This window comes from Aquarana catesbeiana, linkage group LG10 (assembly GCF_042186555.1).
Source record: "Aquarana catesbeiana isolate 2022-GZ linkage group LG10, ASM4218655v1, whole genome shotgun sequence".
Classification (NCBI taxonomy): domain Eukaryota; kingdom Metazoa; phylum Chordata; class Amphibia; order Anura; family Ranidae; genus Aquarana; species Aquarana catesbeiana.
Genome location: NC_133333.1, coordinates 222,140,428 through 222,165,854, shown reverse-complemented (window position 1 = coordinate 222,165,854; position 25,427 = coordinate 222,140,428). Strand labels below are relative to the sequence as shown.

The following is a 25,427-nucleotide window of genomic DNA, read 5'->3' as shown; positions in this document are numbered from 1 at the left end:
TTGTTAGAACCTTAGTGAACAAACAGCATCATGAAGGCCAAGGAACACACCAGACAGGTCAGGGATAAAGTTGTGGAGATGTTTAAAGCAGGGTTAGGTTATAAAAAATTATCCCAAGCTTTGAACATCTCATGGAGCTCTGTTCAATCCATCATCTGAAAATGGAAAGAGTATGGCACAAGTGCAAACCAAGACATGGACGTCCACCTAAACTGACAGGCCGGGCAAGGAGAGAATTAATCAGAGAAGCAGTCAAGAGGCCCATGGTAACTCTGGAGGAGCTGCAGAGATCCACAGCTCAGGTGGGAGAATCTGTCCACAGGACAACTATTAGTTATGCACTCCACAAATCTGACTTTTATGGAAGAGTGGCAAGAAGAAAGCCATTGTTGAAAGAAAGCCATAAGAAGTCACGTTTGCAGTTTGCGAGAAGCCATGTGGGGGACTTAGCAACCATGTGGAAAAAGGTGCTCTGGTCAAATAAGACCAAAATTGAACTTTTTGGCCTAAAAGCAAAACACTATGTGTGGCAGAAAACTAACACTGCACATCACCCTAAACACACCATCACCACCGTGAAACATGGTGGTGGCAGCATCATGTTGTGGGATGCTTTTCTTCAGCAGGGACGGGGAAGCTGGTCAGAGTTGATGGGAAGAATAATGAAGCAAAATACAGGGCAATCTTAGAAGAAAACCTGTTAGAGTCTGCAAAAGACTTCAGACTGAGGCGGAGGTTGATCTTCCAGCAGGATAACGACCCTCAACATACAGCCAGAGCTACAATGGAATGATTTAAATCAAAGCATATTCATATGTTAGAATGGCCAGTCAAAGTCCAGACCTAGATCCAATTGAGAATCTGTGGCAAGACTCGAAAATTGCTGTTCACAGACGCTCTCCATCCAATCTGACAGAGCTTGAGCTATTTTGCAAAGAAGAATGGGCAAAAATGTTACTCTCTAGATGTGCAAAGCTGGTAAAGACATATTCAAAAAGACTTGCAGCTGTAATTGCAGTGAAAGGGGGTTCTACAAAGTATTGACTCAGGCAGGCTGAATATAAATGCACGCCACACTTTTCAGATATTTATTTGTAAAAAGAATTTGAAAACCATTTATCATTTTCCTTCTACTTCACAATTATGTGCCACTTTGTGTTGGTCTATCACATAAAATCCCAATAAAATACATTTATGTTTTTGCTGTAACATGACAAAATATGGAAAATTTTAAGGGGTATGAATACAGTTTCAAGGCACTGTATCTGGCAGTGCTACAGATGAACAGGTGTCAGGATGGTATATCTGGTTGTGCTGTAGATGGATATATATCAGAATGGTGTATTAGATTGTGCTATAGATAGATGGGTGTTAAGATGGTGTATCTGTCTCTGCTATAGACAAATGGATAGAAGGATGGTGTATCTGGCTTTGCTATGGATGTATGGATGTCAGGATGGTGTAAATGGCTATGCTATAGATGGTTGGGTGTCAGGATGGTGTATCTGGCTATGCTATAGATGGATGGGTGTCAGGATGGTGTATCTGGCTATGCTATAGATGGATGGGTGTCAGGATGGTGTATCTGGCTATGCTATAGATGGTTGGGTATCAGGATGGTGTATCTGGCTATGCTATAGATGGATGGGTGTCAGGATGGTGTATCTGGCTATGCTATGGATGGATGTGTGTCAGGATGGTGTATCTGGCTATGCTATAGATGGATGTGTGTCAGGATGGTGTATCTGGCTATGCTATGGATGGATGTGTGTCAGGATGGTGTATCTGGCTATGCTATGGATGGATGTGTGTCAGGATGGTGTATCTGGCTATGCTATAGATGGATGTGTGTCAGGATGGTGTATCTGGCTATGCTATGGATGGATGTGTGTCAGGATGGTGTATCTGGCTATGCTATGGATGGATGTGTGTCAGGATGGTGTATCTGGCTATGCTATGGATGGATGTGTGTCAGGATGGTGTATCTGGCTATGCTATGGATGGATGTGTGTCAGGATGGTGTATCTGGCTATGCTATGGATGGATGTGTGTCAGGATGGTGTATCTGGCTATGCTATGGATGGATGGGTGTCAGGATGGTGTATCTGGCTATGCTATAGATGGAGGGGTGTCGGGATGGTGCAACATTAGAGAAAAAAAAGACACCTTCCATTCTCCACCTTCCTCCGATAATGGGTCATTTTGATATTAAAGATGTAATTATGTACATGCAGAATTGTATTCTGACTATATGAATTTTGTATGATGGAATGTTCTTTATATGGACATTTAATATTTATTCCAATACACAATAATCTGAGTTTTGCTTTACTTATTTCTTTAACAAAAGTTAATGATCTTAGGGTTGTTTCAGGGTAAGGATTATGATAAAGAAACTGATGTATAAACATATATAGAAAATACACAGCTATGTATAGTGATTGGTTTATAACAGGGCCGACTTTAATATTTATTGGACCCTGGGCAAACAAACATTTTCTTGGGCCCCCTCTTCCACGCAATTTCACTCTCCATATGCATATGCTTTGAAACATACAACAAATAGCAGCTAGACTTAAAATCAGTTTACTGAATCAGATCAGGCAGCAATTGCGATTGGTTGCCAGAGGTTACAGTGTATCATTACCGCTCACTGACTGGCTGCTAGAGGTTACAGCACACATTATGGCTTACTGTTATTTTCTAGAGGTTACAGCACATGAGATCTTCTTGTTGACTGGTTGTTAGAGGTTACTGCACATTATTACTGCTCACTGATTGATTGCTAGAGGTTACTGAACATCTATACCACTCACTAATTGGTTGTTAGAGGTTACTGCACATTATTACTGCTCACTGATTGGTTACAAGAGGTTAGTGCACATCATCTCCTCACTGCCTGCCTGCATATTCACATGCACCAAAATTCAGGGTGCTGTGGCGCCATGTTCCACCTCCAATTTGCTTACTTTTGCAGAACAGGCTGATGTTAGGCTTAATGATCACAGTTGTAGGCAGGACTTTCAAGCATGCTCCTTTACCTCCCCAGTGGGCAGCATTCAGCAGAAGTGATGGTGGATGTGAGCTCAGGGGGACATGATATACATATGAATGCCTCCTCTATTTACATATCAATGCCGCGGTCCACGACTATTTACATATTAATGCCGCAAATATTTACATATGAATGCCTGTTATTTACATGTAAACACAGAGTCTGTAGGTGAGTCATCTGTACACGGCAATAGGGCAGAGCTGGGCAGCAGCAGCAGAAGTTTACACTTAGATATCGGGACACAGCACGGGACTAAAACTTCAAGGGATAAAGGAATTTAAACTGAGTTAGTTGGCAAGTATGAGGCAGCTGCTTTGAGCCCCACTACAATGATAGTACCCAGGGCAGCTGCCCCTTTTGCCCTGCCTTAAAAACAGTCCTGGTTTATAACCTAATGATTGTATTTATATTGAGACTTGCATTTTGTGTGCCTTTGTGTGAGTTTATATAATGTGGTTATACTGTGGCAATGCTATATGGCAGGGATATGCAATTAGTGGACCTCCAGCTGTTGCAGAACTACAAGTCCCATGAAGCATAGCAAGACTCTGACAGCCACAAGCATGGCACCCAGAGGCAGAGCATGATGGGACTTGTAGTTTTGCAACAGCTGGAGGTCCGCTAATTGCATATCCCTGCTATATGGTTAGCTGTGTTTTTTATGAATGAGGTTAATTGGCTACAAGTGTTTAACCACTTAACGACCGGCCACTGTATATGTACGTCATTACTTTAAAGATGGATATCTCGGTAACGGCAGCAGCTGCTGCCACAACCGAGGTATCCATCTTTAGGGCTGGCGTTTCTGTACACGATAATGGTGGTCTCTGTGGCGGGTTTTTTTTTTTTGAATTTTAGTCTAAATATGAGATCTGAGGACTTTTTGACCCCAGATTTCATATTTAAGAGGACCTGTCATGCTTTTTTCTATTACAAGGGATGTTTACATTCCTTGTAATAGGAATAAAAGTGATCCAAATTTTTTTTTTTTAAAACAGTTAAAAAATAAATAAAATCAAGTAAAATAAATAATAAAAAAAAAAAAAAAATTTTAAAGCGCCCTGTCCCAACGAGCTCGCGCGCAGAAGCAAATGCATACGTGAGTAGCGCCCGCATATGAAAACGGTGGTCAAACCACACATGTGAGGTATCGCCTTGACCGGTAGAGCGAGAGCAATAATTCTAGCCCTAGACTTCCTCTGTAACGCAAAACATGCAACCTATAGAATTTTTTAAACGTCGCCTATGGAGATTTTTAAGGGTAAAAGTTTGACGCTATTCCACGAGCGTGCGCAATTTTGAAGCGTGACATGTCGGGTATCAATTTACTTGGCGTAACATTATATTTCACAATATAAAAAAAAATTGGGCTAACTTTACTGCTGTCTTATTTTTTTATTCAAAAAAGTGAATTTTTTCCAAAAAAAGTGCGCTTATAAGACCGCTGAGCAAATACGGTGCAAAAAAAAGTATTGCAATGACCGCCATTTTATTCTCTAGGGTGTTAGAAAAAAAACAATATATAATGTTTGGGGGTTCTAAGTAATTTTCTAGCAAAAAAACTGTTTTAAACATGTAAACACCTAAAATCCAAAACAAGGCTGGTCCTTAAGTGGTTAAATGAATGTGTGTATAAGTGAACCTCCCTACCTTACAACCTCCAGTCTATTAATGAGATCAGTGTTTTAATGGCTATAGATGTACAGGTGTCAGGATGGTGTATCTGGCTGTGCTATAGATGGACAGGTGTCAGGATGGTGTATTTAACTCTGATATAGATGGATGATGGTGCATCTAATTGTGTTATAGAGGGATGGTGTCAGGATGGTTTTTCTAACTGTGTTATAGGTGGAGGAGTGTCAGGATGGTGTATCCACCTGTGTTATGGACAGAGGGTGTTAGGATGGTGTATCTGACTATATGATAGGTGGACGAATGTCAGAACGGTGCATCTAACTGTATTATTGAAGGATGGTGTCAGGATGGTGTACTTGGCTGTGGTATAGGTTGACAAAAGTCAGGATGGTGTATCTAACTGTGTTATAGGTGGACAAGTGTCAGGATGGTGTATCTATCTGTGTTATGGAGGGAGGGTGTCAATATGGTTTATCTGGCTATACTATAGGTGGACAAGTATCAGGATGGTGTACCTGGCTGTGTTATAGGTGGATGAGTATCAGAATGGTGTATCTAACTGTGTTATAGACGGATGGTGTATCTGGCTGCACTATAGATTGATGGGTGTCAGGATGGTTATCTAACTGTGCTATAGATGGATGGTGTATCTGGCTGTGCTATAGATGAATGGTGTACCTGGCTGTACTATAAATGGATGGTGTATCTGGCTGTGCTATAGATGGATGGTGTACCTGGCTGTACTATAGATGGATGGTGTATCTGGCTGTGCTATAGATGGATGGTGTACCTGGTTGTGCTATAGATGGATGGTGTACCTGGCTGTACTATAGATGGATGGTGTCCCTGGCTGTACTATAGATGGATGGTGTACCTGGTTGTGCTATAGATGGATGGTGTATCTGGCTGCGCTAAAAATATAAGGCATTTTGGGTGGACTGACCCTTTAATGAATGTGCCTGTTAGATGTATTCCCCTCAAATCCTCCCTGTCAGCAGCCCATCATAGAGTACAGCCTGTAGGGAGCGCTGTAATCTGGAGCTCCCAGGCACTGACCAGAGGCATCAGACTCGAAGATCTGAGAGTATTTCTCTCCAAGCTGAGACCACCTCATCACACAAGAATGGAGACATCTCCCTCACAGTGCTGTAATCGGTCATTTCATTACATTTTCTTTTTTCAGATTTATCTTTGTACTGTTATTTCCTTTCAATGGGCCCAAATTAGTATTTCACTACAATGAAAACATTTACAGATTAGTCAATCTTCTGATAATATGAGGACTGGAGGCACTATTACACCAGCACACACAATGAAGATCTGGAGCTGACAATAACCAGCCTGCAAGCCATTCTCTGAAGACTCACCAGTCAGAAAACCGCAAGACAACAGAAACCCACAGGAGTCTAGCACTAGATAAAGGCTACAAACCGTATATCAGGTCACTATGGTTACTGCAATCATTGCTCAAAAAAATAATGTATATTGGTAAAAGCCTATTTCTGGCATCCAATGGTATACAGTGCCCCTTCCTGATATCTAGGGGTATCCAGTGCCCCATCCTGGCATTGAGATTATACAGTGCCCCTTCCTGACATCAATAAGAATACAGTGCCCCTTTCTGACCTCTAGAGTTACACAGTGACCTTTCCTGACATCTAGTAGTATCCAGCACCCCTTCCTGACATCTAGTAGTATCCAGCACCCCTTCCTGACATCTAGCAGTATACAGTGCTGTTTTATGGCATCTAGGGATATACAGTGTCCTTTCATGACATCTAGTGGAATCCAGTGCTCCTTCCTAACACCTAGCAATATACGTGCCGTTTCCTGATATCCAGTGGTATACGGTGCCCCTTCCTGACCTCTAGTTGTATATAGTGCCTCTCCCTGCCATCTAGTGGTGTACAGAGCCCCTTCCTGCCAACCAGTGGTATATAGTGCCCCTTCCTGACATCTAGCATTATATAGTGCTCCTTTCTGATATTCAGTGCCGTGTCCTGACACTATAGGGTATACAGTGCTGTCTCCTGACATCTAGCAATATACAGTACCCCTTTCTTGATATTGAGTGGTATACACTGCTCCTTCCTGACATCTAGTGTTATACAGTGCCCCTTCCTGACATCTAGTAGTATATAATGCCCCTTTATGACATCTAGTGGTATATAATGCCTCTTCCTGACCTCTAGTTTTTTACAGTTCTGACATCTAGTGGTATGCACTGCTCCTTCCTTACATCTAGCAGTATACAATGCCCCTTCCTGACATCTAGTGATATTTAGTGCCCCTTCCTGACATCTAGTGGTATAGAGTGCCCCTTCCTAACATCTAGCATTATACAGTGCCCCTTTCTGACATCTAGCAATATTCAGTGCTGTGTCCTAACATCTTGGGGTATACAGTGCTGTTTCCTGACATCTAGTGATATACAGTACCCCTTTCCTGATACTGAGTGGTATACAATGCCCCTTCCTGACATCTAGTGTTATACAGTGCCCCTTCCTGACATCTAGTGTTATACAGTGCCCCTTCCTGACATCTAGTGTTATACAGTGCCCTTCCTGACATCTAGCAGTATATAATGCCCCTTCCTGACATCTAGCAGTATATAATGCCCCTTCATGACACCTAGCAGTATATAATGCCCTTTCATGACATCTAGTGGTATATAATGCCTCTTCCTGACCTCTAGTTTTTTACAGTTCTGACATCTAGTGGTATGCACTGCTCCTTCCTTACATCTAGTGTTATACAGGGCCACTTCCTAATATGAGGAAGGTACATGGTATATAACTAGATATCTAGGGGTTTACAGTGACCTTTCTGACATCTAGCAGTATTCAGGGCTGTTTCCTGACATCTAGCCATTTACAGTGACCCTTCCTGACATCTAGTGGTGTACAGTGCCCTTTCCTGACATCTAGCGGTGTACAGTGCCCTTTCCTGACATCTAGCGGTATACAGTGACCCTTCCTGACATCTAGCGGTGTACAGTGCCCTTTCCTGACATCTAGCGGTGTACAGTGCCCTTTCCTGACATCTAGCGGTATACAGTGACCCTTCCTGACATCTAGCGGTGTACAGTGCCCTTTCCTGACATCTAGCGGTGTACAGTGACCCTTCCTGACATCTAGAGGTGTACAGTGCCCTTTCCTGACATCTAGCAGTGTACAGTGCCCTTTCCTGACATCTAGTGGTGTACAGTGCCCTTTCCTGACATCTAGCGATGTACAGTGCCCTTTCCTGATATCTAGTGGTATACAGTGCCCTTTCCTGACATCTGGCAGTTTTACAGTGCCCCTCCCTGATACAATATCTAGCGGTACAGAATGCCAGGACTGCACCAGTCACAGTACTAAGCCCACTCTTGGGTACAGAAGTTGCACAAGCTTGGCAGACTAGAGGATGCAGAACTACAGAAGAGCAGTTGTCAATGAGCCTGGCAGCACACAGGAACTGTGTCAAGTTTTAGAAACACAGAGTATCGGGGTTCTTTTTAGTGCCCAGATGGTGCCATCGTGATGAGTAGAAGTTATTTTGGACTGAGCACATAAACTGGCAGAGTGGATCTTGGCTCATCATGCCTGCAGTGCTGTATAAAAATCCGACTTATGACACTGTACATACATTTTTAGAACAGTACAAGCAGTTTATTTTTAAGAGAGCTGTCAAAATAGATTTCTGATTTACATGCCTCTCGCCCAACGCACAGCACTAATTAAGCTGCTTGCAGGATTTAGGGATGGGGGGGTGGGGGAGCTGATCATTTAGATAAAATGGATCTGGGTTGTGGAAAGTGATATAAATGGCTTTTGGATTTTAAATATTCAAAGTTTCATATCTGTTCACCAGAAAAGGAGGTGAGGGGAAATCTTCCATTAGGGGCACCTGTTCTAGTGATAGCAGCCTATAAAGGAGATTTTCTGTTTACTTCCTATTGTCTCTGGGACAGGAAGGGGGATATTCCCAGTGAGACACATACAAAACAGACAGGGAATCCAACACTTTTTTTCTCTTTCCAAACATTCAAAAAATAAATGAGTGAATTATTGCTGGATTACAGATGAAATAAAGGTCAGAAAGAAACAATTACGGTATATAAAAAAAAATATTGTTGGAATATTTGCACAAGACTCTGGATGGTTTTCCCATGTAAATGTAATTTTTTTTAAAGATTCATTAATCCAAAGGTGATGATATAACAAGGGTAAAGCTGACCTACAAATGGTTGCAATTGATCTTCTCTTTGCTGACCACACAACTACCAATGTGAGGGTTCTTTTTCAATAAGAGTAATCAGGGCTTTTTTTTCAGCGAGAACGTGGGGGAACACAGTTCCGGCACCTCCGGCACTGAATGTATGCAATAGCAAGGAGTGCTGGAGTGTGTTGGAGGGTCTATTAATGCTAGCTGCTGGGGGATCTGTGGTTCCTGGAGGGGATCTATTTTGCGTGGCAGTCTATTGTTCCTAGGGAGGTCTATTGTTCTGGTGGGGGGTCTATTTTTTGCATGGTGGTCTATTGTTGCTGGTGCGGGATCTATTTTTGCGTGGCGGTCTATTGTTGCTGGGGAAGTCTACTGTTGCTGGTGTGGGATCTATTATTTCTGGAGGGTCAATTGTTGCTGGGAGAGATCTACTGTTAAGGGAGGGAGTCTATTGTTGCTGGCTGTTGGAGATCTGTTGTTGCTGCTGGGGTGGTATTTTTTTGTGGGAGTCCATTGTTGCTGGAGTGGTCTATTGTTTCCGGGTGAATCCATTATTGCTGTTGAGGATCAATTTTACTACTTTTTTTGTTATTAACACATTCCATTCAAATTACTTAGTCCCAAAAACTTGGCTCTGTATTCTCTAAAAGAGGAGCTACTGGGAGGTGGGTAGGGGGTGGAACCAAGGAACAGTGCTCAGAGGTGGGTAGGGAGCTGTCTGTAAAATTTCATTCTCTCACTGATCAGTCAACTCCGGTCATGTTGATTACAAGCCAGATTTATTACAAATGTATCGATACATAGGGGTAAACTCTGTTCACAGCAAGGAGTTCCATGCAGAGTCACACAGGAATCCTTTTACATATGTCATTTTATAGCAGTATTTGGCAAGCTGCCATTGGCTAAGGCACACTGATGACTCATGGTGCATTGTCAGCTTTATTGCCAAAATTCAGTGTGCCTTTCACAATATTTCCTAATATGGTAAACTTTTGCTAGTTCTTTTAAGTATTGTTTTAGGCGTTAGTCAGAAATAAGCAGGTTGCATAAACAATAAGTCAGCGCCATTTTAGCTAGAAAAAGAGCATATAAGGAACAAGGCAAATGTCGATATCACCTGTAATTCTTTGCATATTTCTTATCAGGGGCGGAGACAAGGGGTGACTCAGAAGGGGGAGATCCTGCACCTATTCTCCGAGAGTAATAAATAATTTTCTTAAATTTGATTGCTTTTTATTGGAAAAGTTGTTCTACATACAGTGCCTTGAAAAAGTATTCATATCCCTTGAAATTTTCCACATTTTGTCATGTTACAACCAAAAACGTAAATGTATTTTATTGGGATTTTCTGTGAAAGACCAACACAAAGTGGCACATAATTGTGAAGTGAAAGGAAAATAATTTTCAAATTTTTTTACAAATAAATATGTGAAAGGTGTGGCATGCATTTGTATTCAGCCCCCCTGAGTCAATACTTTGTAGAACCACCTTCGGCTGCAATTAGGCTACTTTCACACTGAGGCGCGTTACAGGCGCTATAGCACTAAAAATAGTGCCTGCAAAGTGCCTCTCCTCTCACTCCAGGGTAAAAGCCAAAGTGCTTTCACACTGGAGCAGTCCACTGGCAAGACGCTCAAAAAAGTCCTGCAAGTAGCATCTTTGAGGAGCTGTGGGAGCGGTGTATACATTGCTCCTACAGTGCCCCTGTCCATTGAAATCAATGGGCAGCACCACGGCAGCGGTGTTTTGCTGACACTTTTAATCCCTTTTTCTTTTTTTTTTTTTTTAGCGGGGGTCAAAAGCAAAAACGACGGTAAAGCGCCGCTATAAATAGCGGCGATTTACTGCCGACGAACTCCCGCCCGCCCCAGTGTGAAAGTGCCCTTACAGCTGCAAGTCTTTTTGTGGATGTCTCTACCAGCTTTGCACATCTAGAGAGTGACATTTTTGCCCATTCTTATTTGCAAAATAGCTCAAGCTCTGTCAGATTGGATAGAGAGCTGTATTTATACTGAGATTAAATTACACAGAGGTGGACTCTATTTACTAATTAGGTGACTTCCAAAGACAATTGGTTCCACTAGATTTTAGTTTGGGGTATCAGAGTGAAGGGGGCTGAATACAAATGCACGCCACACTTTTAAGATATTTATTTGTAAAAAAAAATTGAAAACCATTTATCATTTTCCTTCTACTTCACAATTATGTGCCACTTTGTGTTGGTCTAACACATAAAATCCCAATAAAATACATTTACGTTTTTGGTTGTAACATGACAAAATGTGGAATATTTCAAGGGGTCTGAATACTTTTTTAAGGCACTGTAAGTCCAGGTGACCCAACTGAAGAAATTCTTTTAAATATGTTTGTTCCAGCTAAAGGGAGCCACTGGCCACTAGTCCTTAGCGTTGGCTCATCGACCATCACCATTCCAGCACAGACGGGCACAAGGACCATTATAACGACAAACTGTCTTTGTTAGAGAGTCCCTAATGGGAAGTGAGACTCCTGAGGTCAGGTTTGTACTATTTCGTACAGTATGAAGAGAGAGGTTCTGGACTACCAAGAAGAACACACAGTCTTCTTCCTCTATCAGCAGACACAGTTTGGTATTTTAAAGTAAAGGTTAATTAACTTTGGCTGCCAGTCTGAAAGGCTGTAATCAATTATCAGCCGGACTGTCGCTGGCAGTCAATTTGTAATTATCTTCATTTGTGATTGGTGAGGTGGAGGCGGATCCTCGACCCAGGTGTCACCAGCAACCTTTTGTGCATGAAGTAAGAAAAAGCCAACATGTATCAAACATAAAGAATGGAGAAAGAAATTTTTATTTTTTACTATTTTGGGAAAATTATGAAAGTCCTAGCTTAATGTACACAGGACATTTTACAACCTCTCCTGAACCATTTAACTTGACAGATAGTAACCTATGTTTAAAAACGTCCGTTTTGCCACAGTTTAGCCACGTTTAGCTGTGTTTGCATTCCCATGTTATGTGTACTGTGGGAAACCAGATACAGTGAATGCAGGGTCCTGGGTTTAGTAACACTTTCAGAAGAACTGTCTGATTTACTTGGGGAAGAGGAACCAAATGTGTACCCAGTGGTGTATTCATAGCAGGGCTGTGTTTTGGCCTAGGCCGAAAAGGCCTAGGCCTAGGGCGGCACTTTGCGGGGGGCGGCAAAAAGGGCCGCCCCCCCCCGCATGAGATAAAGCCCCCCCACCCGTCTTGCTGATTCCCGGCTCCCGCTGCCGCCTCCCGCACACTTGCAGCCCACGGCGGCCGGCTTTCTGTAGCGGCGCCACTGTGTATGGGCGTGCTTGGCAGAGGATGGGGGCGTGTATCTCACGCCCCCCTACTCTCTGACAAGCACACCCATACACCACGGCGCCGCTACAGAAAGCCGGCCGCCGTGGGCTGCAAGTGTGCGGGAGGCGGCAGCGGGAGCCGGGAATCAGCAAGACGGATGGGGGGGCTTTATCTCATGCGGGGGGGCGGCGTGTGTCACTCGCGCCCCCATAAGCAACAGGTGACAGGTGGAGCCTTAAGCTCCGCCTACCCTCCCCTGCACTGCATCTTCTCCTCGGCCCTGGGGCTGTGACGTCAGGAGGAGAGAGAGGAGCACGAGGGAAACCCCCAGGACAGCAGGTACAGTGTTTTAATAAAGTATATCAGTGTTATGGACACTGGCAGCATTTGATGGGCACTGGCAGAATTTGATGGGCACAGTGGCTGCATTTGATGGACACAGTGGCTGCGTTTGAGGGCACAATGGCTACGTTTGATGGGCACGGTGGTTTCATTTGATGGGCACAGTGGCTGCGTTTGAGGGCACAATGGCTACGTTTGATGGCACAATGGCTGTATTTGATGGGCACGGTGGCTTCATTTGATGGGCACAGTGGCTGCGTTTGAGGGCACAATGGCTACGTTTGATGGCACAATGGCTGCATTTGATGGGCACGGTGGCTTCATTTGATGGGCACAGTGGCTGCATTTGATAGCACAGTGGCTGCATTTGATGGGCACAGTGGCAGCATTTGATGGGCACAGTGGCTGCATTTGAGGGCACAATGGCTACATTTGATGGCACAATGGCTGCGTTTGATGGGCACGGTGGCTTCATTTGATGGGCACAGTGACTGCGTTTGATGGGCACGGTGGCTTCATTTGATGGGCGCAATGGCTACGTTTGATGGCACAATGGCTGCGTTTGATGGCACAATGGCTATGTTTGATGGCATAATGGCTACGTTTGATGGCACAGTGGCTGCGTTTGAGGGCACAATGGCTGCGTTTGATGGCACAGTGGCTGCGTTTGATGGCACAATGGCTACGTTTGATGGCACAATGGCTGCGTTTGATGGGCACAGTGGCTGCAATTGATGGGCACAGTGGCTGCGTTTGATGGGGCACAGTGGCTGCATTTGATGGGGCACAGTGGCTGCGTTTGATGGGGCACAGTGGCTGCGTTTGATGGGGCACAGTGGCTGCAATTGATGGGGCACAGTGGCTGCAATTGATGGGGCACAGTGGCTGCAATTAATGGGGCACAGTGGCTGCAATTGATGGGGCACAGTGGCTGCGTTTTATGGGGCACAGTGGCTGCGTTTGATGGGGCACAGTGGCTGCGTTTGATGGGGCACAGTGGCTGCAATTGATGGGGCACAGTGGCTGCAATTGATGGGGCACAGTGGCTGCAATTGATGGGGCACAGTGGCTGCAATTGATGGGGTGCAGTGGCTGCAATTGATGGGGCGCAGTGGCTGCAATTGATGGGCACAGTGGCTGCAATTGATGGGCACAGGGGCAGCATTTGATGGACACAGTGGCTGCATTTGATGGGCACAGTGGCTGCATTTGATGGGCACAGTGGCTGCATTTGATGGGCACAGTGACTGCGTTTGATGGGGCACAGTGAGGCTGCAATTGATGGGCACAGTGAGACCCCCCCATGATAGCATTAAAACTCAGCAGCTAAAAATACTGTAGCTGCTGACTTTTAATATTAGAACACTTACCTGTCCAGGGATCCAGCGATGTCGACACCTCAGCCGATTTTCGGATTGGCTCTCGGGTTTTGCCACTATCATTCATGGTAAGGGAAACCGACCGGTTCCCTACTGCACATGTGCGAAGCGCGTTGCACTTTCTGAATGGCCCAGTGGAGGAAGGAGGAGGGGGGGCAAACTTCAGAGGGGACAGCGCAGTCTACCAGAAGTGGGGAAGGGTACCTGTCAGAAACAGGTACCCGTTCCCCCCTGAAAGGTGCCAAATGAGCCTAAAGAGGAAGGGGTGTTGTTTACAGATGATAGGGTGGGTCTTAAACAGGAAGGGGTGTGGCCTCGGCAGGATGGGGTGGGTCGTATTTAAATTAGGGGGGTGCATGCGTTTAGTCAGGCCTAGGGCAGCACAAAACCTAAATACACCACTGATTCATAGTGTATTAAAAGAACTGGGGAATGTAGAGTGCCTGTCTGTGTTAACTCTCCTGGTTATGCAGTGAAGTGTGCTAAAACAAAGTTAACTCTTGCGGTTATGGAATAAAGTCTGAATTACAGTTAAACCTTGGGGTTAGGAGCTGAGTAGTGCCAAGAAGGAGGAGCACCCAGTTCGAGTGCGAAGAGGTGCTGGCCAGTGACGGAGATTCTGCAGGTAGAGGTGGCCTGGGCACAGGGCACTCTACTGTGCAGCAGAGTTCCTATCATTGGACCTGCTGTGGTATGGAATCCTCCTAGGGACTGGGCCTGGAACCATGTGAATACAGGGCCCTGTCAGTTGTGCCTTTAAGGCAGTACAACAGTAAGTGTACAGTGCATGTCATGAAGAACTGGTGGAGTATGATTAGTGTTCAGCTCTATCTCCCTCAAAATGCCTCGGTAGTCAGTTCCGGAACAAGAGTTACTGGCATGGTATAGGGTGATATTCTTCTGTGTGTGGGGCACGGTAATGTATTTTGGCCTCCAGCCAAAAGATAATGCTACACCACACAAGAGCTAATACCGAAAACTGTCATATTGACCACATGCTAACAGACATATGGGTCCTAGAGAGCATTATCTCCTTGGGCCAGTGTTAATAAGATAGGTTGGGCTTTAGGCCCTGAGTAGAGATAGATTCCTCTCAGAGTGGACCCCCAGCCAGTGACATATGGTGAGCATTATATAGCTACCTGCTCCCCCTTCAGACCTGCGATCACAGCATCTAGTACAAGGAATTCTTGCAGCACCAACTTTTTATGGCTCTAAGATGTCATGTGACTGAATGCCAAGAGCCGCAGAGTAAGCCGATACTGCAAAATGTGAAAAGATGTGTCACGATATACCATGTCTTTTTGGAACACCCACATTTCGCCATGCTCACCAATCAATGTGGCACTGTAGCATGCATAGTGTGGAGCACTATATTTAGCCATTAGGAAACTGTCGTTAGTGTAACCCTGGGCATTGGTTACTAAGATGCAGAACAATATGTGCCCACAAGATGGCATTGTCCAGTACTTTGCCTAATCATAGTTCTAACACAAACACCCAGAGCAGTCTGGGGGAGATGTAGTCTCGAAGGAGGATCTTGAACACAGAGATGCTAGGGTCACAACTACAAGGCCCACAAGCATCAGAAAGGGGAGAGGGATGATATAGAAACAAAAGCCTGGGAAGAAGCAAGGCAGTTGGAGGGAGACACCTCAACCAAAAAGGTGTGTGTTAGCCGAGCTGTGCTGTGTTGTGTTGAACCAGGCCAGGCTGAACTGCATTCGACGATGCTGTACCAGAGCTGAGGGGCAGACTGCTGAAGTAACCACAGGTGGAGCATACATCATCTGGAATCGCTGTTCAAGCCATATTCAGCATGATCACCATTGCTGCATCGCTGCTTAAGGGGGCCAAACCAAACAGACTACTCATTGTTGCATGAGGACTGCTACAGAAGGATCTGGTGAGAGGGTCTCTGACTCGCAAAACAGCCATAACAATCAGTTAACTCCTGTTTTCCGAGGGGAGACCATTATCCTCCATTGACATTTCTCCCATTAGAGGCCAAACACACTTGCTGTCATTTTCAACTTATAACAGCAGCTAATAACGCCAGAGACACCCACAAAGCAGCCATTACTCCAGATTGCTGACATTGATTACTCCTTGTGCACCACCACTTACTGCATAATACCCCAACGTTAACTCCTTCCAATCTTCTCCCACATTACATTCCCCTTTTCTTTAAAAGTGTTTACTGTCACCTAGCCGCCTAAAAGGGGATATCCACTGTGACTGAGTCTAACTCCTCATTTAATTGTTTTCACATTTCACGCCCTGGAAGCATTGCATTGTTTTTGCACGCCAGCAATAAAGGGCCCTAACTGTGCCGGCAGCAGCTTACGCCAACAAACTGTTCCAATCGTGTTGCATACCGTGGGGGAGAACAGGGTTGTTGGTAGCGTATCAAACACACAGGCCTAAGCCTAGCTCCTCTTGTCTGAGAGCCCTCAAGTGAACTAGCCTGCTGTACCTACCGTTAGCCATTTACAGTCACTTGGTATGTAATCCCTGAGTCAGGGAGCTATTATTTTATGTACTTGGGACAGCAGTACATGCTGAGTCTATCCTTAAAAGGTACCTGGGGTTAATTGCATTATATTTGTATTGTGCTATTTTCTCACATGTTGGCACTGAACGCCTGATCTGCCGTGTTACTTTTTTTACTTTATTTATTATTCTCTAATGGTCAGCGTGTGCCAGTGTTGCCAACCGTCAGTACTTTTACTGGCAGCCAGTAAAAAACTGTCTTTTTCTCCTGCCAGTAAATGCCAGTAAGAGGAAAGGGTTGCCACCAGTAAAAAAAAATGTCTGTGGCGCTTGGCTCGGAACTGTGCATGCTCAGCTCGGGTCCAGAGCCAGCCAAGACCATCCGAGTGCCTGCTACAGTGTGTTCAGGCGGTACCGGCGGGGGTGCATCTGGTGGAGGTGGTGCCTGAGCTTGTCGTGTGATGTCATGATGCAAGGGAAGGGAGCGGAGCGGCCAGAGCCTCATTTGCAGGTCTGCGGGACGGGAGCAAGGCAAGCCAGGATTGGGACTGTTAGTGCTGTTTGGACTGGAGTGGACTGAAGAGACAACCTGGCATGGAGAGAGACTGTCACTGTGACTCAGGAGGGGACCTGTTGGTGATCTGTCCTGCTGCACACTGCTCAATTTCATGTGTGTGCCTGTCCATTCTAATTTCTGAGTTCTGTCCCTGAGCCACTTATTTACTATATTGAAAATAAAATAAGAAATTTGCTGTAGTATCTACCTTAAATCATATTGCAAATTGCATATTGTACTTATTTGCAGCTTAAATGCTGAAATTTGCACTTAAAACTGTAATTTTGTAACTTTTGGAAATGGCAGTAAATACTTAGCTGTGCCAGTAAATTTTGGGTGTTGTGTCAGTAAATTTCAATCTTGTAGGTTGGTAACACTGGCGTGTGCCATCTTTGTGTGACTGCTGGGAGTCCCCAGCCAAGGTTTTCTGGTGTTATCAGCAGAAGCGAGGCTCTGCCTAGGGCCAAAGAAAGAGCATAAGACCCAAAATTACCAGCGGCTCCTACGTGGGTTGCGCTTCATTAGCATTAAAGGATCAAATGTTTATATTTAGGTATAGGAGCCTATGTAACCTCCTCTTCTGTAGCTGGATCTGTTACCTGAGCCCATCTCAGATAGCAACTATGTGATCTGTCCAAAACCTGGTGTGATAATACTCTGGACTGAAAATTGTCTATAAAGTTCCAGTCTGTGGTGAAATGTGGAACCACATGGAGGCGCAACTACAGAAGCCACATGAGGCTCCCATAGAAAGGGAATTTGGTGTCAGGCAGAAGATATATTTAATGCAGCCATATTAATAAGTGAATTAAGGTCTGTAAGACTGCCAAATAGGAGGTGGGCTTCGGCCACCAGGATCTGCAAAATTCAACACATAGACTTATATACCCTCTTGCCAATACCTGGGCTTAACAAGTAAGTACAAATGGGGATATGGGTCTCAAGCAATTAGATTTTCTTAGTGAGTCTCACCTGAAGTTCTCCTTCGAAGTCAGCAGCTATGTAGGAAGTTGAGTTCATGGAGTACAGAGGAAAACTCTCTGGTGTCACAAGAGGACCTTCTTCTAGAGTAGCATGTTTTCATTAAATCCACATTCTAAGGTTTTGGTATTCCATACCCCTTGATAAATATGCCAAAGTCCATTTTTAATGAAAACCCTTGAGCTGGCCTCATACAAGGACATAAATGACAGAGTCAGTACATCTATACTTGGTTAAAGGAACTACTTCACTCTTATATAGTGCTGATGAAAGTAAGCTGGAGAGAATCTCTATAAATAACATTATATTACTGGGAGTTTATCTGAACTATGACATTTATGGATTTTGTCTCGGAAAAGCTCAGGAAACAGAAATGAAAAATATGCAAATAGAAAAGAGTGAGAAGATATATTTCAACACACAGATGACCACCAGTCATTGGCAGATGTCATTTTTTGCCCCACCTTTACTCTAGAGTGACAGCTAACATAAAGCAATAAAGCAACCGGCTGCACAAAAAAAAGTAATACAAATGTAAAATATCATATGAGGATTTTTAAATATTAATATAATTACATGCCTTTCATATATCATAAATCTATCAAGTTTGGTGGCATTTCACATTTCATATCTACTAATCTGTCATCCTTTCTAGCTGAGCTTTGACTGTTTTGCCATTATACTCTTTTCAGAAATCTTCTGGTTTAAAATTGGTGATCTTGGCAGCTTGCCTTCATAGGCAAGCAATCTCAATCAGCAAGGAAAACTGGAAACGCCAATCAGGGTAAGGTTTTCAGCTGTTTCAAGAGTCAGCTTACCTGTCACCCACAGAAACTTGCAGCTTGCAAACTTGCAGAGACTGAAGTGCAAGAGACATATAACCCTTAAGACGGAGAGCTCACCACTTGAAAACATCTCTGAATTCAAAGTGTTCTTGTTTTCTTCCATTTCCCAGGTCTTAATCTCTGCCCTGGTTAGTATCCACTCCACAGCACACTGGTACATCCAGCAATGTGTCAGCAGCTCCTCCGCACAGCAAGATGACTTATGTCTTTGCGGTTTATAGTGTACAGGATACTGTGTTCATTAGCAGCATTGCCCAGGAAGAAAGTTTAATTGGCAGGGCACAGTGAGAGGCCTCATCAGTCCGCATACTAAAAACACACAACAAATGCAGATCAGCCCCTCTGAGGAGAAGAAAGATGGATAGATGCGGCTTGTTGCATGTGAATACATTCTGCTTGACCTGTCAGTCACAATGCACAAAGGTGAACCACATCATGTTATGCGCTGCTTAAGCCATCTCATCCATTGCAGTCCCCGGACTACTTGTGGGCAAGCTATAGGCCGACCATTCTAGACTAAGAATGAGCAGAGGCCATGAGTCTCCTATTCATATCACAATAAAGGAGACAGGAAGATTGCTAAGCAACTGGCACATTTCTGCACGTTCACCCTTTCACAGAGAACAAAACTTATTTATACAACTTGGTCCAAGAGGGACAGAGGAGACACTTATCAAAGCCGTTCCCCTCCAATTCATCACAGTCTGTATCAAGGGATTTCTCAACATACTGGAGTGGTATAACTGGGCAATCTGAGTGCAATGCAATGCCAAGAGCCCCACATTGGTGCACGGTTGTCATTAGCCACTTAAGGGATTAGCATATTTTTAATAACAAAAGTCACGATTTGTCATTAGTGAAATTCTTCTGGGTAGAAGGAAAGGAGGGATTGAATAAAAGGATGGATGGAAGTTTACATACTCAGAATCCTAAGACAGATTGATGGACGGAGGAAGGAATGGATGGATAAAAAGATGTATGGATGGGTAGACAGATAGATACGTAGCACCCTCTAGTGTGCTAGAATAGGTTTTTGTTAGTGTAGGAAAATTGTTTAGGCTTGGCTGGCAGTCAAGCCTGTGTTTTTTTTGTCTGGGTTGAGTGAGTGACTCAGGGAGGGCTGGATGACTCACAGGCAGCATCTCTGAGACCTCTCCCTACTTCTGGAACTTGCTGGAAACTTCCAGAAGAATAGGAGTGGAGGTGAGGAGGAGCTTCCTGGAGTATTCATAAGGGCCCTGATGGATCCCCAAAATATGGGTTGACAGGGGGCAGGCCCCCTCAAAATACTCTGGTTCAGCCCAGCTGGGGAAGGAGTTCAGGTGGAAGCTGGAGAAACAGTGTTAGGCAGTCGGTGGCCTCCTCGGGCCTGGGCTTGGGTGTGGAAGGGACCTTCTTCACGACACACAGGGGTGTCCTGAGCAGGAAAAGGACAGCAGGAGAACATTGCCACTTAAATCAGGACAACCAGGTGGGCTGGTGAGTGTACAGTTGGGAGAACTGAGAGGCATGCCTGAGTGGACTGGGTGGAAGCAGTCTGGGATGGATGCAGAGTCAGTCTGGGAGGACTGTGGATATTTAGCTGGGAGGGCTGGAGAAAGGGGCAGCTGCAGCCGGGAGGCCTGGCAGTGTCTGAAGAGGTGGTGTTGGGATCAGTGGCCTCAGAAGGACAGCTGGACACTAGGACTTTGCTACACAAACAGGGGGCCCACAGTCCCTGCCTGTAAAGGGCATTTGCTACCTATCCAACAGTGCCAGCTGGTCCTGGGAGTTGTAGTGCTTCAAGCAAGTGTTGTGCTGGAAGAAGCTGAGGGGTGTAAATAGCTGTACAGAATAAGTTTGTCCCCGAAAGTTCTTCTAAAGTCAAGTGGGCATATTACCCTTCTTTCTATCCAAGTTTAACCCTCTAATAAAAATACAAATCAAAGCTCTGGACTGTTCCTTGCCTCAAGTGTGCTGTGAAAATGCAGTTTGCCTGGCTGTGCAGGGTGGGGGATCCCTTTCTACTTGCGGCTCCTTAGGAGGTGCGCTACAGATAGATAGAAAGATAGATAGATAGAAGGATAGGGATGAATGGAGGGTAAGAGATGGATGTATGGCTGGAAGAACAACGATAGATAGAAGGATGAATGAAAAAATGGGTAGATGGGTGAATGGATATATGGATATTAGGAAGGGATAGCGATGGATAGATGGATACTAGTCGGTGTGGACATTTGTGTCAGTGAGTTGTGGCTGTGTTGGCTGAGCTGACACTGTTTGTATTACAGGCAGTGTTCTGCTCCCGTCCAGGGATCGATATGGCGCTCTCCTAATCAGCCTCTGTCCCCCGCACATCACTCATCCAGCTGCAGTGGACACTGAGTAATCGCACTCATTATGCTGGTGGAGCAGAAGCAACCTGAACATCCCAAGGGCACCAGATCACATTTTTCTGGGAAGATGAAGCAAGCGTTCTGTACCCTATAGTCCCCTCTTCTGCACCCTTTACCCCCATCTTCTCTGCACGCTGTACACACCTCTCTTCTGCACCCTGAACATACCTCTCCTCTGCACCCTGTACATACCTCTCCTCTGCACCCTGTACATACCTCTCCTCTGCACCCTGTACATACCTCTCCTCTGCACCCTGTACATACCTCTCTTTACTGTGTGCCATGTAAACCCTTTTTACCTGCACATACTTCTCCTCTGCAGCCTATACATACATCTCCTCTGCACTCTATATATACTTCTCCTATGTATTCTGTGCACCCCTCTCCCCTGCAAACTGTACACTTCTTTGCTCTGCACATACCTCTCCTCTGCACCCTGTAGATACCTTCCCTCTGCACCCTGAACATAGCTCTCCTCTGCACCCTGAACACATGTTTCCTTTGCACCCTGAGCATACAGAGGGGACGGAAAGTATTCAGACCCCCTTAAATTTTTCACTCTTTGTTATATTGCAGCCATTTGCTAAAATCATTTAAGTTCATTTTTTTTCCTCAGTAATGTACACACAGCACCTCATATTGACAAAAAAACACAGAATTGTTGACATTTTTGCAGATTTATTAAAAAAGAAAAACTGAAATATCACATGTCCTAAGTATTCAGACCCTTTGCTCGGTATTTAGTAGAAGCCCCTTTTGAGTCTTTTTGGGAAAGATGCAACAAGTTTTTCACACCTGGATTTGGGATCCTCTGCCATTCCTCCTTGCAGATCCTCTCCAGTTCTGTCAGGTTGGATGGTAAACGTTGGTGGACAGCCATTTTTAGGTCTCTCCAGAGATGCTCAATTGGGTTTAAGTCAGGGCTCTGGCTGGGCCATTCAAGAACAGTCACGGAGTTGTTGTGAAGCCACTCCTTCGTTATTTTAGCTGTGTGCTTAGGGTCATTGTCTTGTTGGAAGGTAAACCTTCGGCCCAGTCTGAGGTCCTGAGCACTCTGGAGAAGGTTTTCGTCCAGGATATCCCTGTACTTGGCCGAATTCATCTTTCCCTCAATTGCAACCAGTCGTCCTGTCCCTGCAGCTGAAAAACACCCCCACAGCATGATGCTGCCACCACCATGCTTCACTGTTGGGACTGTATTGGACAGGTGATGAGCAGTGCCTGGTTTTCTCCACACATACCGCTTAGAATTAAGGCCAAAAAGTTCTATCTTGGCCTCATCAGACCAGAGAATCTTATTTCTCACCATCTTGGAGTCCTTCAGGTGTTTTTTAGCAAACTCCATGCAGGCTTTCATGTGTCTTGCACTGAGGAGAGGTTTCCGTCAGGCCACTCTGCCATAAATTCCCGACTGGTGGAGGGCTGCAGTGATGGTTGACTTTCTACAACTTTCTCCCATCTCCTGACTGCATCTCTGGAGCTCAGCCACAGTGATCTTTAGGTTCTTCTTTACCTCTCTAACCAAGGCTCTTCTCCCCCGATAGCTCAGTTTGGCCAGACGGACAGCTCTAGGAAGGGTTCTGGTCGTCCCAAACCTCTTCCATTTAAGGATGATGGAGGCCACTGTGCTCTTAGGAACCTTAAGTGCAGCAGAAATTTTTTTGTAACCTTGGCCAGATCTGTGCCTTGCCACAATTCTGTCTCTGAGCTCTTCAGGCAGTTCCTTTGACCTCATGATTCTCATTTGCTCTGACATGCACTGTGAGCTGTAAGGTTTTATATAGACAGGTGTGTGGCTTTCCTAATCAAGTCCAATTAGTATTATCAAACACAGCTGGACTCAAATGAAGGTGTAGAACCATCTCAAGGATGATCAGAAGAAATGGACAGCACCTGAGTTAAATATATGAGTGTCACAGCAAAGGGTCTGAATACTTAGGACCATACATTAATGAGGAAAAAAAATGAACTTAATTGATTTTAGAAAATGGCTGCAATATAACAAAGAGTGAAAAATTTAAGTGGGGTCTGAATACTTTCCGTCCCCACTGTACCTCTTCTTTGCACCCTGTACATACCTCTTCTCTGCTCCCTGAACATACCTCTCCTCTGCACCCTGTACATACCTCTCCTCTGCACCCTGTACATACCTCTCCTCTGCACCCTGTACATACCTCTCCTCTGCATCCTGTACATACCTTTCCTCTGCACCCTGTACATACCTCTCCTCTGCACCCTGTACATACCTCTCCTCTGCACCCTGAACATATATCTCCTCTGCACCCTGTACATACCTCTCCTCTGCACCCTGTACATACCTCTCCTCTGCACCCTGAACATAAGTCTCCTCTGCACCCTGTACATACCTCTCCTCTGCATCCTGTACATACCTTTCCTCTGCACCCTGTACATACCTCTCCTCTACACCCCTCTTCCCTGCACCCTATACACCTTTCTCCTCTGCAACATGTACACTCTACTCCTTTGTATCCTATGCACACCTCTTCTCTGCACCCTGTACTCTGCACCCTACAAAGCAACTCTCCTCTTGACCCTACAGTATCTAACCTCTACTATGCACCATGTACACTCGTCTTTTTTGCACCCTGCACATACTGTAACTCTCCTCAGCACCCTGTACACCCCTCTCCGTAAAACTCTGTGCACTAGACATGTGCAATCAGTTTTGCAACAAATCGAAATTCGGCCTAATTTTGCATCTTTTGGACATTCGGATGCTTCCGAATGTCCGAATTAAAAAATAATGAATTTCAACTAATACGAAAGAAATTATAGCGGATATAAGGAATGAATTTGACATGATTCTGTAATTTGTTAAAGATCTAATGAAACAAAAGGTCAACTCAAAGTAAATCTTACAGTCCAATCAGCTGATCAACTTTGTGCTGGAGGTTGGATTACTGGCAAAGTGCATTCCTGAGAACTGAGTGAGAAGGTGTTGTATTGTATTTGAGCATAGGAGAAGAGATATAGTCATTGTGTGTGTTGTATTGTATTTGAGCAGAGGAGAAGAGATATTGTCATTGGGTGTTAATAGATTCAATAAACAAACGACTTTCCAAACTACGAATCATTATCACGAATATATATATACATAAATATCGAATTTCAACTAATACGAAAGAAATTATAACGTATATAATGAATGAATTCGACATGATTCAAGATTCAGTATAACGAATATCGACATGCTACAGAAATAACGAATTATCCAAAAATGAATTAACGGAACATAACGAATATAACAGAACGAAATTATGTATTTTACGAATGAAAATGAAATGAAACTAAACAAAATTTTCCGTTGTGCACAAGTCTATTGTGTACCTCTCTCCTCTGCACCCTGTGCACCCCTCTCCTGTGCACCCTGTACAATACTCTTTTCAGTACTCTGTACACCCCTCTCCTCTGCACCCTGTGCACCCTGTACAATACTCTTTTCAGTACTCTGTACACCCCTCTCCTCTGCACCCTGTACACCCCTCTCTTGTGCACCCTGTACAATACTCTCTTCAGTACTCTGTACACCCCTCTCCTCTGCACCCTGTACACCCCTCTCCTGTGCACCCTGTACAATACTCTCTTCAGTACTCTGTACACCCCTCTCCTGTGCACCCTGTACAATACTCTCTTCAGTACTCTGTACACCCCTCTCCTCTGCACCCTGTACACCCCTCTCTTGTGCACCCTGTACAATACTCTCTTCAGTACTCTGTACACCCCTCTCCTCTGCACCCTGTGCACCCCTCTCCTGTGCACCCTGTACAATACTCTCTTCAGTACTCTGTACACCCCTCTCCTCTGCACCCTGTGCACCCCTCTCCTGTGGACCCTGTACAATACTCTCTTCAGTACTCTGTACACCCCTCTCCTCTGCACCCTGTGCACCCCTCTCCTGTGCACCCTGTACAATACTCTCTTCAGTACTCTGTACACCCCTCTCTTCTGCACCCTGTGCACCCCTCTCCTGTGCACCCTGTACAATACTCTCTTCAGTACTCTGTACACCCCTCTCCTCTGCACCCTGTGCACCCCTCTTGTTTGCACCCAATACAGCCCTCTCCTCTGTACCCATTACACAACTTTCCTCTGCACATGATGTAAACCTCTCACCCTGGCACCCCTCTCCTCTGCCCCCTGTGCACTGCTCTTCTCTGTACCTTGTGCACCTCTTTCCTCTTCATTCTGCAAACCCTGTGTATGTCTCCATTACCCTACAAACCCCT

The 25,427-nt window shown here is 44.8% G+C and overlaps 1 protein-coding gene across 2 annotated transcripts in view; it reads right to left on the bottom strand.

Annotated features, from left to right (window-relative positions):
• Positions 1-25,427, bottom strand: part of LOC141111222 (opioid-binding protein/cell adhesion molecule homolog) — a 676,299-nt gene that overhangs the window by 319,588 nt on the left and 331,284 nt on the right. Inside the window, exon 1 of one of the 2 annotated variants that reach the window (XM_073603348.1) lies at positions 18,779-19,039. The exons of the other annotated variant lie outside the window; for it this stretch is intronic. Within the exon in view, the coding sequence (XP_073459449.1) occupies positions 18,779-18,965 (187 nt within the window). The 5' untranslated portion in view covers positions 18,966-19,039. Of the gene's footprint in view, positions 1-18,778; positions 19,040-25,427 lie in introns of those variants that run through there. 2 annotated transcript variants of the gene reach the window in all.